The sequence below is a fragment of the Lithobates pipiens genome, unplaced genomic scaffold (genome assembly GCF_037356315.1).
Source record: "Lithobates pipiens isolate NorthernLeopardFrog02 unplaced genomic scaffold, aLitPip1_a1.2 Scaffold_16, whole genome shotgun sequence".
Classification (NCBI taxonomy): domain Eukaryota; kingdom Metazoa; phylum Chordata; class Amphibia; order Anura; family Ranidae; genus Lithobates; species Lithobates pipiens.
Genome location: NW_027507748.1, coordinates 599,679,763 through 599,695,457, shown reverse-complemented (window position 1 = coordinate 599,695,457; position 15,695 = coordinate 599,679,763). Strand labels below are relative to the sequence as shown.

Sequence of the window (15,695 nt, the reverse complement as noted above, 5' to 3'; positions counted from 1 at the left end):
AATGATCAACTTCAGTTGACAAAGATTGAAATTCAGCCGTCTGTACCCCCTTTACCTAATTCTTATAGGAAAAGGAGTATGGAGCCCATGAGCTGACCCAGCTATAAAAGAGCATGACAACCATCTGTATGGACTTGTTGGTAATATCTCTGTAAATCTGGGGCAGTTGAGTATATGGGGGGGACAAGGGTGACTACAGAGTGATAGGTGCAATTACATTTTAGGTTATATTTACATATTTTGGTAAGCATTTTTTTACACGTATTATCAGTAATATATATACAGCCATACCCCATGCCTGTATAGGCTTTCACTGCCAGACAGCTCTATCCTGAGTCGCTCTGCGTTCCAGCCATGCTATGATCTCCCTGGGTTGTTCAAAGAAGAGTGCCCGGTCTCCGGCCTCCACTCTGAAGCGCGCTGGGAATAGCATAGAATATTTCACTTGTTGCACACGCAGTAATATTTTCGTCTCCATGAAGCTCTGTCGGCGTTTCTGGATTTCCGCAGAGAAATCAGGAAGATTGTCACTTTAGTATTGCCGACAGGTATGTTAACCTTTTCCCTGGCCATACGCAGGGCAGCATCTCTATCCTTATAGTTCAAGAGCTTTGCAATAAAGGTGCATGGAGGTCTGGCAGGCATACGGTGCGCGCGCTCCACCGCCAGGATGGGGGAGAAAGATTCTCGGCCATATGTCTTAATCAGCAATTGTTCCAGAAAAGTTGTTGGGTCTTTACCTTCTGCTCCTTCTGGAAAACCAATCAATCGAATGCTGCATCTGCATATGCGATTTTCCATTTTGTCCTGTTTAGCAAGCATTAGGTCTATTTGCTTCTGCATGTGGTCAGAGCCGTTTTGTAATGGCGGGAGAGCATCCTCCATACTGCTAATATGGGCCTCAGTATCCCTGACCCATTCACGCAGTTTCTGAAAGTCTTGCCGCATTAAGGAGATGTCCATTTGCACTTCCTCAATTTGCGATGTAAGGGATGTGCGGCATAGTGTAATAGCCTCAAGAAGCCTGTCTGTGTCTCCCGCCTCCTCAGCGCCGCCATTTTCCTCCCCCTCCTCACTAACATGTCGGCGGTACTGGGCCAGCCTCGCTGCTGCCGATCGCTGGGATTTCGAGGGAGACATGGTCACCGGAGATAGGGGAAGCCTTCCAGGTCCGTGCGGGTGATTATTTGCGCTGTGGTGTTGCAGGATTATTGTGGGAGACAGGATCACTCAGCCGAGCTCCGGAGATACACGTCCTACGCCATGCAAGGTCAGGCCACGCCCGCATAGGCTTTCACTGCCAATTGTGCGTGGATGCATCAAAAAATTGATAAGGGACCCAATATGTAAACCAGAACAATTTAAAGCAATGGCTAACCTGTGTATAAAATATCAGCTTGTATACACTGAGCATTTAGTAAAACGTTCGGGTATTTTTACAGAGGTGGGAACAAATGCTGCTCACTGATTGGATGGATGCAGCTGCCATTTAGCCATGTGATAACACTTTGCACTGTCAGTGCTGGATTCATAACATCAGGCACTTATTAAACAAATAACACAGCACTTTTGTTTTTCTTTGTAATTTTTTTTGAAATACAAACTGCTCCCTTCCACTGTACCGAGTATAAATCACTTTCATTACAAAAAATGCTTACTGTCAGGGATATGATGGATGGTTTTATTGTGATACGGAGATGCATGCTGGGCGATCAGCTGCTGCTGGATTCCTGTGGTCTTCTTGGCTTTATTTTCAGTCTGCGGAATTTGTGCTGTTTGGACTGAAAAGTTAAAGTCCACTTTTTTTATTGTGGTGTCGAAATGAAAAGTAATCATTTTTCTAACAGTTAACAAATCAACAATTACATTTTTTTGCTACCTTTTCTATTAGTGGAAAAATTACAACATTTGTATGCTGTATTGTATGCTGATTGAAAGGAACAGTCCACCCAAAAGTGATTCCCTAAAGTTATAAGTCAAGTCTGGAGGATCATCTGGCTTGTGTTTTCTCTAAGGACCTCCAGCAGAAAGTTCTGTATGTCGGAGTTCCTGGCTCTGATCCTGCCTTTGGTCATTTTGGGAGCTTCCGAACACTTTTGGGATTCTCCTGCTTCTGTTATAGTAAAAAGAATCTGGCTACGCACCATAAAGTGTGTAGCCAGATTCCATGAAGTGTTCCATAAAGTCACATGGTTGTCACCAAAAACAGACTGGGACTTACTTCTCTGGTGGTCCCTGTCTGCTATATTTATTCTCTTTGATATCTTTTATGTTTCAGGTTACAGAGCATGGTGAAGTAATTTACTAATTAAATAAAAGTATCACCCCCTTGTTATCTCTTGCCTTGGCTACTGCGACTTCACTTAACTAACAAATAAATTCAAAATACAAACAACAACATACAAAGCTATCCAATTTGCCCTGAGCTACATCACCAACCTTATCTCAAAATATCACCTAAACCGTTCTGTTCACGGTCCTGTTCTGTTCTGTTCTTCTGCCAAGACATCCTGCTCTCTGGCTTCCTCATCACCTCTCACCACCTCCCATGCTCTCCTCCAGGGTTTCCCCAGAGCTTCTCCCATCCTCTGGAGCTCCATACCCCAATTTGTCCAGGTATCTTCCACTCTGTCTGCCTTTTGGCGATCCCTGGAAACTCATCTCTTCAGAAAAGCCTATCCCATTTCCACCTAACAACTAAACTTTTACTTTCCCCATCAACTCATATCCACACAGTTACTACCTTTTGTATCACTTTCCCATCCCTTTTTTATTGTAGATTCTTACAAACAGGATCCTCCAAAAACTGATTTTTAAATTACTGTATAATGTATTGTAACTCTACTGTCTCACTTCATATTGTAATGAGCTGTAAAGACTGCTGGCGTTATATAAATTCTATATAATAAGTAATACAGCCAATCCCCGTAAAGTCACAGTTCAGAGTTTGCAGCCTCAGTCATCACTCCCTGCCTAGCATTCCCACATCAGGGCGACCTGTCAGGCGACTTTTTAGCCTGACATGTCGCGCTCCATGCAGTACAATGGAACTGTTCTAATGGAAATCCCATGTGGTAAAAATTAAGAAATGTGAATGGATCCTAATCCATGAAGAAAGTAAAACCCAAATGTAACTGTTGTGATAGGTGGGAATTCTAGAACTAGATTCTATCATCATTAGCCCTTGTTAAAAATGTAAGAAACATTTAAAGTTCCAGATCTTTTCAAAAGTAATATTTTAACTTTGGGTGGAGCCTGGTTGGTTATATCAGCCTCTGCATTTTAAAATATCTTGGGTGCTCCAACAGTGAGATCACCCGGTCATAATTTCTGACTCTTTTCCAGTCCTCCCGGGAGTCTTGGGTATTCCCACCATGTTTATTGATGTTTATATGGTCCAGCTCCACATGTTCATGGGTCTGCACACATGCTATTAGTAAAACCCTCAAGAAAGACCCAGGAATAATAATCTATAAAAAAATAATAGGCAGCACTCCAAACCGCTAATGTTTTGATTTTCATATATTTATGAAAGAAAGAATCATAAACAGTGGCTAAGAGGTAGGCACTTCTGCCTAGCATCACTAGGTTCGAATCCCAACCAAGGCACTACCTTCCTGGAGATTGCATGTTCTCCTGTGCCTGCGTGGATGTACTCTGGTTTCCCCCACACTCCAAAGACATGTTGGGTAGGTTAATTGGCAACTGTCTAAATTGGCCCTAGTATGTGTATGAATGTGAGTTAGGGACCTTAGAATGTCAGCTCATTAAAGGAAGGGACTGATATTAATGTACAATATACATGTAAAGCGCTGCATAAATTGGCGGTGCTATATAAGTACCTGTAATAACAGAGTACATTCACAAAATCTCCCCACAGTTCATTGATCTAGACCATCTGTGCCCAACCTTTTGAAGATCGAAGGCGACTTGTTAACCGGTCGTGGGTCACAATGATCAGAGCAGGTAGATGACAGGTCCGTGTCCACGCATATGCAGAACAGACATGGACACAGCCCACGCTACTCTGTGGGCCCTCTGATCTGATCCACCCACATGGAAGGGGACAGATCCCCTTCTGTTGTTTTGTTTTTTTAGCAGATTGGATTGGAGGTAGGCGGGTGTAAATGGACACAAGTCTATTTACATTTGCCGCTCCACAGCGCTTTCACACTGATGCGCTGTGGACCTGTGGCTTTCCTGCGGGTTAGCTGCACTTTGTCATAGACTTCTATTATATCCTGCAGGTGTGGTGCACTTTCTGAAAGCGCACCAACCCATAGGTAACAAAAGAAGTCTATGGCTCTGTGCAGGTAACCCGCAGGTGCACTGCGCTGCACCTGCGGATCAGTTTGAAAGCAGCCCAGTAACCAGTGCAGAATAGATATGCCCGCATATACACTGTGATTTAGTATTAAACTTACCTTTAATAACAGTCTTCCACTCAGGTATCGCCAGCTGTTGCTGTCCCAGGCAGAGTGCATTTGGTATCACTCCGCCTGTGACAGGAGGCGTGGCGCTATACAAGAAGCATCGGCTTATACGGCTCTGCCGCTTACTTCCTCTACCACCAGCTTTATTCACAACACTGATACTCTGGGATGGTGGATTGGGAACCCACCATCTGGGCTTGCCAACCCGCCATCCCAGAGCAGGAGGTCATGGGTCACATCAGAGGGCTCCACGGGCCACTGGCTGGGCACTCCTGATCTAGACAAAGACAACGTCTAAGCTACAAGCATCATATACATTTACATTAGAAAGGGGAGGAGATCCAGGCTCATAGTACAGCAATTAACAAACATCAATACCAGAAAAAGACTTTAGCTGACATGGGGACACACAGGATCATGCAGAGGTGGGAATCACATAGTTTCAGAGCAAAAACCCCTTGCTCAAGTGAGATCCATCTGGAGAAAGGGGGCTTTACTCTGAAACTTTGTAATCCCCTCCTCTGCATGATCCTTTGTGTCCGCATTTCAGCTAAAGGCTTTTTCTGGTATTTATTCATGTGTATTGATGTTTGTCAATTGCTGTACTATTAGCCTGAATCTCATCAGGTTATAATGAAAATGTGTATGGTGCTTGTAGCTTAGACTGTGTCTTTGACTAGATAGAGGAACTGTGGGGAGATCTTGTGCATGTACTCTGCTGTACGGTTATTTCTCTTTATGATGCTGTCTTTCATAAATATATGATAATTAAAACGTTATTTTTTTTTTCAGTGCTGCCTTTTATTTATTTATAGAGTATTATTTCTGCACGCATGCTATAACAATTATGAGCGGTATCCACTCTTCCTGCTATGTTGTTTATTTATATTATATTGTGCAGAAAATAACATGAAGAGCCCACCTCCCTCGTAATGGCTACAGCATATGTGCAGACCCAGGAAATCACATACAGAGATTTCATCAATAGAGTCCCTGAGAAATATAAGAAATTCTACAGCATCTACCAAAAACAAAAGTATCTGCTTTTACTGCTCTCCAATTGCTGCAGATGTTTTACACTTTCAGAAGGGTTGAATACCTACCTCCCCTGTCACACTCAGTGGTCCCTCCTGCCAGCACGTATGTCTTATGGAGATGTACAAGCGTGCGGGAGGAACCACTGCATGTAGTGGGAGGAGCAGGTAGTCCTACACATGGAAGTGTGAAATAACTGTAGCATCAGGGAGCAATGAAAATAGACATTTAGTTTTGGGTAAATGTTGGAGATTATAACCACCTGACAGTTTCTTATATTTCTCAGGGACTGTATCGGACACTGAGGAGGAAGCATTTCATGACACGGACAATTGGAATGGTAAGTAAAGATGGGCCTCTTTTCTAAGTGACCCTGTGGGGACAGGGCCATTTAAACTTCTCAAATTTAAATTTCTCAACTGCAGGGAGACATTTTCCCATATTAAGCAATTATATCCCTTATTTTATTTTTCCAGTAACTGAAAAATGAAACCTCAATATTTGTTATTGCCAGCTGTTCCATTTTTTTCTCCAGTTTTCATTAATCAGCTCAGCATATTTCAAGTGTTTAAGAAGAAAGTGCAGCACTGTGAGGAAACTAGCATAGACATGGGGAGAATATACAAACTCCATGCAGACAGGACACCTAGTAAACCGTATCAGCCAATCAGCAATCATAATTTCCTGCTTTATCGGAGATAATGATTCTGTGGGATGGGTTATTATTCCTTGCATTATCATTCCTAATGTCTGTAGTTATGACTTTATTTTCAACATTATTATGCTTTTAAAGTAAACCTCCACATTTGCTATGAAAATAAGAATTGTTTCCTGGTCACTTATTTGCACTCCAACGATTATGGTACATTTCTTACAGATTCTTTCCTGATTCTCTTCTGTAGGTAAATGAGACAGGCCACTTAGGCCCTGTTCTATGTTTTTTTGTCTCCAAAATACCATATATAAATTAAAAAAATTAAAAATCCCACAGCTCTGGCTGCATTATTCACCTTCTCCTAGGGCTGCCCCCAAAAAAGACCAGTTAATGATACCAAGCTAGAATTAAGATTTGAGTGGAGGATCCCATACTGGAAAGGCCTCATTAGACAATTATCAAATACTTTTGCTGCAGTTGCAATAAAATTAAACTGGAAATTTTGGCAGTTTTAGAAAATCATAGCTGACTGTGGAATAAAACGATAGGGTGTTTTTCTTTAAATAACAATACATTAAAAAATGTCTTGTGTATATACAGTATGTCCCAGTAATTTGTATTGTAAATGGAGTATTCCATTAAGCGTTAGCGTTTTTAACCTTTATTTCTATTCTTGCTTACTAGATACATCAAGGAAGAGAAAGAAAACGACCACCCAAAAACCATTCCTCTAAAGATTATTACAAAGGATATCGGGAACTGTGCCTATGTAAGTGTTTGTATAAATTCATTAAATTTCACTTAGGTATACTGACGTCTGTAACCCAGGTTAGGAAAATATTTCTCTTCATAACTTTCCATTGAACACATTTTCTCAAGTATGCACTGTGCTGCGAGATTCTGTGTGTTCACTCCGTGACTGCCTCCTAATCTGCAAAGACTGGTAAAGCGGAACTCTAGAAAAAAGTGTTTTTGTTTGGTTAGAGAGAGGGCTAGAATCTCTGTCAGTTTTTTTTATTGGCATTCTGCTCTTGTCTCTGGAATGATGGTCACCAAAAAAGGAAATGTCTCCAATAGGAACATTACAAAAAACTTTGGTTTGGAAGGGTTACAGTCAATGCTATACAGTATTTTACTGCTGGGATGATACATTGGGACCACAGACCACAATAGGAAACAGCAATACTAACTGAACAACAAACTAGATGTTACATATGCAGCATCATTAAGAAGTAATGGCACATAATTCATAAATAATAGGGTCAACGTCATCATAGGCTATGCATACAGTTGGGAAAATAATTTTTTGATCCCCTGCAGATTTTGTAAGTTTGCCCACCTATAAAGAAATGAAGGGTCTATCATTTTATCATAGGCGTCATTTAAATGATAGAGACAGAATAACAACCAAAAATCCCCCAAAAAAAAACATATGATACAAATATTATAAATTGAGTTGCAGTTCAGTAACTAAAATAAGTATTTGATCCCCTACCAACCAAAAATAATTCTGGCTCCCACAGACTGGCTATAGTATCTGCTCACCTGGTACACAGATTAATCCTGTCAATTTAAGAAGGTGCTCCTAAAGTTCCATACACACTATCAGTTTTTCTGCTGAGTTTTTCCTTCAGGTTTACCAAAACCATGTAATAGAAGGGCCTGCCTGATTGCATACAAGTTGAAACTCCTAAGGTTTGACCTCATATTATATGGTTTTGGTAAATCTGAAGGAAAAACTCAGCAGACAAACTGATAGTGTGTATGGGGCTTAACAACACATTTGTTATGTGTATAATAGACACATGTCCACAGAATCTCTTTCTTACATTCAAACCTCACCATCATGGGCAAGACCACAGAGATGTCAAAGGGCATCAGGGACAAGATTGTAGACCTGCACAAGGCTGGAATGGGCTACAAGACCATCAGCAAGAAGCTTGGTGAGAAGGAGCCAACTGTTGGAGTGGTTATTTGCAAATTGAAGAAATACAAAATAACCATCAATCACCATCATGCTTGAGCTCCATGCAAGATTTCACCTCATGGGGTAAGGATGATCATGAGAAAAGTGAGGGATTAGCCCAGAACTACACGGGAGGAACTTGTGAATGATCTGAAGGCAGTTGGAACCACAGTCACAAAACAAACCATTGGTAACACAAAAGCCATGAATTGAATTCCTGCAGCACCTGCAAGGTTCCCCTCCTCAAGAAGCACATGTACAGGCCAGGCTGAAGTTTGCCAATGACCATCTAAATAATTCAGAGAAGGATTGAATGAAATTGCTGTGGTCAGATGAGATAAAAATTGAGCTCTTTGGCACTAACTCGACTCGCCGTGTTTGGCGGAAGAAAAATGCTGGTTATGACCCTAAGAAAAGTCATGTTTTGCTTTGGGGAATCCTTTTTTATTATTTTGGTTATAGTTGTGAAACCCCTGTCAGATTTTTATTGTCGTCCCAACTTTGTCCGGGTGACCATTGTCAAAGGAAAACCCAAAATTTGAAGTTGACAGAATGACAACTGTCTTATGCCCTGTACACACCATAGGATTTTCCGACAACAAAATCCATGTTTTTTTTTCTGAAGGATGTTGGCTCAAACTTGTCTTGCATATACACAGTCACACAAATCTTGTCGGAAATTCTGAACATTAAGAACGCGGTGACGTACAACACGTACGACACGTACGACGAGCCGAGAAGAATGAAGTTCAATAGCCAGTGCGGGTCTTCTGCTTGATTCCGAGCATGCGTGGAACTTTGTGTGTCGGAATTGTGTACACACGATCGGAATTTCCGACAATGTTGCCAGAAAATTTGAGATCTAGATCTCAAATTTTGTGTGTCCGCAATTCCGATGAAAAATGTCCAATGGAGCCTACATTTCCGACAACAAGCTCCTATCAAACATTTTCCATCAGAAAATCCGATCATGTGTAAGGGGCATTAGAGGAGATTTCTTCTCACTTCCTGCTGTGTCTATAGGACAGGTAAATCTCCAAAATTACACAAACAACCTAATGCTTTAACCATCCCGTTCTACATCCAATATGAAGCAAAATGTTTTGGCTTTAGATATACTTAATGTCTTTCATTTTAACTTGAAGCCCTCTTTAGGAGGACAGGTCAGGAGAACTATAAGTCTATATTTTCACTGAGTAAAATAAAAAGCTACCGTCACTTACTGGCAGCATACATGAAAACCACCTAGAAGTGGCAGGAGGTAAAAAGAAGACTGCAATACCTACTTGTCCTGCCTCCCATTTCTGAGCCGCAGCCTCTTTGGAGTCTTCATGTGACACTCCCAGGAGTTTTGGATGCCTCTGTCTCTGCCGTGCCTTGTGGTTCCTTCTGTAGATCATTCTGTGGTCACTACAGGACACAGCACTGATATAGGGACCTGTAGGTCAGTGCCATGATGCTCAGTGGGCCCAAAGCATCTCATATATCTGGAAGAAACTTGAGTGTTGAAGATTCTTCTGCGGTGCATGTTCAAGCAGCAGAAGAGCTGAGCATGAATAGGTGTATGTTTAAAAAATGTGCAGAGCTATTTGTCCTGGGAAACTACATGTATATCTGTTCTGTGCAAATTAGGGCAGAAACAAATGTTATTAGGCTATATTCTTTCCAGATCAAAATATATCCTTCATACAGAAGAGAGTGTATCCGGAAAATGTCACATTATGGCCACTAGTTTGAGTTGAGAGGCAATACTTATTAAGGGCCGGTTCACACAGCGAGGCGCGGCGAGGCGTCTCCGACTTGCCTCGCCGCGACCTGCGGGGACCTCAGCGGCGACTTGCAGAGGACTTCTGTATAGAAGTCAATGCAAGTCGCCCCCGAAGTCGCCCAGAAGTAGTACAGGAACCTTTTTTCTGAGTCGGAGCGACTCGAGTCGCTCCTCTCAGAACGGTTCCATTGTACAGAACGGGGGCGACTTGCGGGAGCGAGGCGAGGCGAGCCGTGTCGCCTCGCATCGCCTCGCTGTGTGAACCGGCCCTTACTATAACTGCCAGCTCCATTGTTGGCCATTATGTAGCATCTTAATGATTTGCTACATTTTGTAAGAATGAATAACATTCAATCTGGAGAGCAAATAACCTAATAACATACTTTTTGCCCCTATTCTCACAGAGCAGATGCACATGCAGTTTCCCAGGATGAATAGCTCTGCAATTTTTTACTCTTAACTGCTTTATTTCTCATTGGGTGTATTATTTAGAATTTGTTTTAAGGCAACAGTGTTATTTAAGGTACAATTACATGTTTTATGTTGAAAGTGGACTCTAAAAGACTGATGTTTTTAAAGTGAACATGTGTATTTATACACAATCCTATTGGCCAACTAGGCAGCCCATCATTGTGACAGAAATCTTGGGAATGGGGGGAGTGGGGGAGGCAGGAGGGCACAAGCTCTGTCATTACCCAGGAATGCCAAAGATTTACCTGCCCAGGGTGTCCCAGCATTCAGGAGGACGGGGAGAGGGGCCTACGCTTTATACATGCTAGAAGCTTGCATTTTTTTGTCCTGAAAAGTCTATTTAAATAGGAAAAAAAAAAAAAACACTGACCGCTGAAAGCAAATGTTTACATTTTAACATCTCAGGAATAGCAATCAGAATATTATCTTGTTTTTGCAGTACTTTCTCTGCTTTCGTAAAAAACTAAAAAAAAAAAAAAAACAACATTTTCATTGTGTCTACTTAAAATAGTTTTGAATGCAACAATAGTAAGAAACACATTATCAAATTTAACCCAAGGTCATAAATAGTAACATTTCTTACATTCCATGTGCAGTTAGCATAACTTGTAATAATGTGACTATTTTATCTAATAAAACCTCAGCGTGATACTGGTTTATATTGTACTTTAAAGGTTATAGTTAGCTTAATCCATGTTATATACATTGCTTATAATTGTAGTGTTTACTGGTGATGGGGCCATTCCTGAAGTATTTGTCATTCATCGGATCAGGACATTTGATAAACATTTTCTTTCTTTCACGATAGTTTAGTTGTTTGTAATTTTTGGAAAGAAACAGCCATGTTGCTCATAGAATGCAATTTGATTTTAACTGTTGTACACTTTGTGGCCAGTGATTTGTAGACATCTGACATCATGCCTATATAAGCTTGTTGGATAGCTCTTTCTAAGACCATGGGCATTATTTGGAACTGGCCTCTCCTTCGGTGCTACCACAACCTCCACTTATCTAGGAATTTTTTCCACAATATTGTGTCTTCAAAAATGTGTACCTATTTATTCAAAAGACCATTTAAAAGTCAGATATTGATTATTATTATTATTATACAGGATTTATATCGTGCCAATAGTTTACACGGTGCTTTACAATATAAAAGGGAGACAATACAGTTATAATACAATAAAATACAAGAGGATTAAGAGGGCCCTGCTCAGAAGAGCTTACAATCTAATAGGGTGGGGCAGGTGGTACAAAAGGTTGTAACTGTGGGGAATGAGCTGATGGAAGTGGTAAAAGATTAGTTGGAGGTGTGATGCTGAATGAGAGGACCTGGTTAGTAATCAGTGTTCAAATTCATCCCCAAGGTGTTCAGTAGGGTTAAGGTCATGGTTCTCTGCATTATATCCAAGTTCCTCCCCACCATATTAAACCAAATTATGGGACTGGCTTTGTACACAGAGCACCATCAAGCTGAAACATGAAAGGGCCTTCCCCAAATTGTTAGAACAAATTTGGAAGTGCACAATTGTCTAAAATGTCTAAAGTTTCCAGAGTGGGTTATATAATCGAATGTAAAATTACAATTCAAGATAGCCTAGTGTAGTAGTGTAAAGAGAAGGGCTTTCCTCATAGCGCTGAAGTCTGCCCATCCCTTCCTGCCTCCTGTTCATTCATACTGCCCATTGGGGGTTCCATTATAGCGATGGGGTAGTAGCAGTGGAGCTCAATTGTAAGCTTCAAAACTACTCCAAAGTGTCAAAGCTTTGTCTGTTAAAGTGGGTTATATGTGTCTTTTTGGAGGCTGCTGTAGGAATGGGTCAACGCAGTTCATGTCTGCAGCAGTTTACCCTGTGACAGAATATATTTACACAAGAAAATCTAATATTCTCCCACTGACCAAAAATGCTGGCTCACACTTTGGAGGGGTTTGAAAAAAACAATAGGATTGGACATCTAAAGCTAAAATAGGCTCGCTTTACCATACTGTACGCTTTGGTAAATCAAGACCGAATCTTGCTGTGAATCTTGGCCAAGATTCGAGCTTGATTTACCAAAAATTTGAAGGATCTTGGATTTAATCATTCTGAATTAAGTAAGGATTATGAAAGTATGGGTCAGTATATTATTCTAATTTTTTTAGAACAAGTGTTGGCTTAGAAATATGTATTTTCTTTCACTTCACTCTTTTACTTAAACTATGCTACACAAAACATACAGTAGTTTATGTGTGTCTTGAGCTGAATTACACCAGAAAGAATCTCTGTTCTTAATATTTCTCCTTGACCTTACATAATGCATGCACAAAAAAAGCTAATTTGAACTATGCATAAACAAGCAAAAAACACAGGTATGATACATTTTAATTTTAATGCAGTATGCCATATGTATAACCAGTAAACAGAATTTATGTTTTTTATTTTTCTATGCAATTACATGCAAAATGCATGAGAGTAATGCAGCGACACAAAGAACCCAATTCCATATTGGGGGTGATTTACTAAGAAGAAGGCACTGCACCAGTTCATACATTATTTGGTGCATCGGAAAAGTCATTAATTAAGGGCAAATAGCGATAACAAATACCCGCATATGTAAACTGCAAGTCGCTAGGGTCACTGCGGTTTTCTCATTGATAATAGCGCACGCCCAATACAATTGGTTAATGTAATTTCATTGGATGTGTCTTGTTAGGCAATTAGTAGGTATACTCAGTTGATTAACCCTTTTGATGCTAATCTCATTCCAATCACTTCTAATATATCTTTAAAATGTGTTTTCTTCTTATTTTACCCAAATCTTTGAATAAATTACAAATAACAGAGAAGAGTTTCTAAACCCAATAAATTCATATTTTTAGATCTTGATCTTTAAAGGTGACCATACACTGCAATCAGTTAGATCCTAAATAAATTAGATTTAGTGCAAGAGCCTGTTTGATTTCCTATCATTTGAATTAATTGTTCAAGTGCGTCTTCCTATTATCTATTTTGCCTAAATATCAAGTTGTACAGAGATTTGCCAATCAGATTGGATAATGCATGACCATTTAAGTGCCAAATTTGGAATGTAGATGCGCCATGACCCACTTGTATTTTCCAACCAATATTTCTTGGGTATTATACAAGGCACATGAAAAAACACCTTTTTTCAAGACATGCTAGAGTGATCAGGAATATTCAAACTACGGCTCTCCAGCTGTTGCGGAACTATACATGCCATGGGGCATTGTAAAACTCTGACATTCACAGACATGACTAGGCAGGATGGGAATTGTAGTTCCTAAACAATTGGAGGGCTGTAGTTTGGAGACCCCTGTGCTAGACCATTATTATGCCTCCAGAATTGGGAGTGTGGCATCTACCCAACTTCTCTCTGCTGGTGGACACAAGAACCTACATCTATAGATATATCTATATACACACACACACACACAATGAAGCAGGAAGCAATATACATTGACCCGGAAGTGAATCTGTACACAGGAAGTAGGTATCTGTTTTGAGGCCAAATCATTTAGACATACACACATGACCCACACAAACACCACCCCATGTAAAAATAAATAAAAAATGATCTTCATTTGCAAATAAGGATCATCTCTTCCTCAGAGAACAGTGAGAACAGTGAGCGGGGCATGGTGGTGGGAAGAAATTAGCAGCAGTACAAGCAACTTCTTGGAGGGGCGTGATGTCATTCCTGTGTGCTGGCCACCACGTCTGGGAACCAGATATGCGCCACAATTACATACCTCCACGCACACAGCAGTTGCATATCTCACATACAAAGCGGTTGCGCATCTAGATGCATTTGGCGCATATAGCGGGAGGAACCCAATTTTCATGGAAATTAATAGCAGATGCAGATTTCCAGGACTGGACTAAAAAAATTTATAGTGAAAGGCAACTGGTGTTTTCTGTTAAACAAGGTCTAAATGGGCCATTGACATGCATCACAGTTGAACTTGTGTCTTTGCAAAGTTAAACTAAATTAAATCCTTTTTCTGACAACTTTGTGCGCCTGTGTGTATGCAAGACAAATTTGAGCAAACATCCATAGAAAAAATCCTGTGGATTTTGTTTTCGGAATGTGCGATCGTCTGTACGCGGCATTAATGAACATAAAAACATACAGCTTAAAAATGCACACAAAAATGCTACTTTTTATAACATCATATTGCGATTCCAGTCTTTAGCAACCAATAAGATGGTGAGGTAACTAATTGAGGTAACTATCAATAAAGCTTCACTTTTACTCCAGATTTCCATGCTTTAGTTTTTGTAAATCAGTCCCTAAAGTTTTTTTTCCAAAATTACCTTATTTTTTTACAATTTTTTTTAATCAGTTTCATCAAAAACTTTTCCACGCGTTGTACTGATCAGTAGGATAAAAGTGAAGCACACAACTATCCCTTCAGCCTTCATAGTTACAGCAAGGTGTCAAATGCTAATAAGTGAGGGCAGCATTAGCAGTCCCGGAGTTTGTGATACACGTGGATCAACAAGTACGTAAAAAAGGCGATTTACTTTCCCTTCATGGAATCCACTTTAGCATCTTGAGTGTGCTCCTCACAAATACTTATCTAAATTTAGCTGATGGGTCAGGACCTTTGCCGATAATTATCCCACATTACATGATGGTTCACAGACAGTTTATGTTACACTTAAGCTTCTTTATTTCAGCCACAGCCTACTTCTTTAAAAGTCACATACAGTATAAATGATGCCAGACTTTTCCAGCTGTAGTTACATAAAACTGTCCTTATTTGTGCCGTGCAGGGAGACGCTGTACAATAGACGCTCACTCATCAATTCTGGGCTTACACAGACATATCATTTTCTTCATTTGTTTTGTGTAATCATTTTTTTTTCTTGATGGCACATTATATCAAGAATTATACACTATATAGCCATTTGTTTTTGGGCACCTGACCATCACACCTCGTTTAACATGTTGGACACCCCGTTCCCAAATCATGAGTGTTATTTAACCACTTAAACCCTGGCTGGTCAAAGACCAGAGCGTTTTTTGCGATTTGCCACTGCGTCTCTTTAACTGACAATTGCGCGGTCGTACAACTTGGCTACCAAACAAAATTGACGTCCTTTTTTTCCCCACAAATAGAGCTTTCTTTTGGTGGCATTTGATCACCTCCGCGGTTTTTATTTTTTACACTATAAACAAAAAATAATGACAATTTAAAAAAAAAAAAACATTTTGCTATAATAAATACCCCCATAGAAATATATATATAAGAAAAAATTCCCCTCAGTTTAGGCTGATACATATTCTTCTACATATTAAAAAAAAAAAAAATAATAAGCGTTAATTAATTGGTTTGTGCAAAAAGTTATAGCGCTTACAAAA

The 15,695-nt window shown here is 40.1% G+C and overlaps 1 protein-coding gene across 2 annotated transcripts in view; it reads left to right on the top strand.

Moving 5' to 3' along the window:
• ARHGAP20 (Rho GTPase activating protein 20) overlaps positions 1-15,695 on the top strand; it is a 186,253-nt gene that overhangs the window by 119,078 nt on the left and 51,480 nt on the right. The window contains exons 1-2 of one of the 2 annotated variants that reach the window (XM_077483976.1): positions 5,790-5,808; positions 6,808-6,892. Coding sequence is in view for 1 of the 2 variants with exons in the window: in XM_077483975.1 (XP_077340101.1) it covers positions 6,808-6,892 (85 nt within the window). In the remaining variant the exon portion in view is untranslated. Of the gene's footprint in view, positions 1-5,789; positions 5,809-6,807; positions 6,893-15,695 lie in introns of those variants that run through there. The other variant, XM_077483975.1, reaches the window with a different exon arrangement.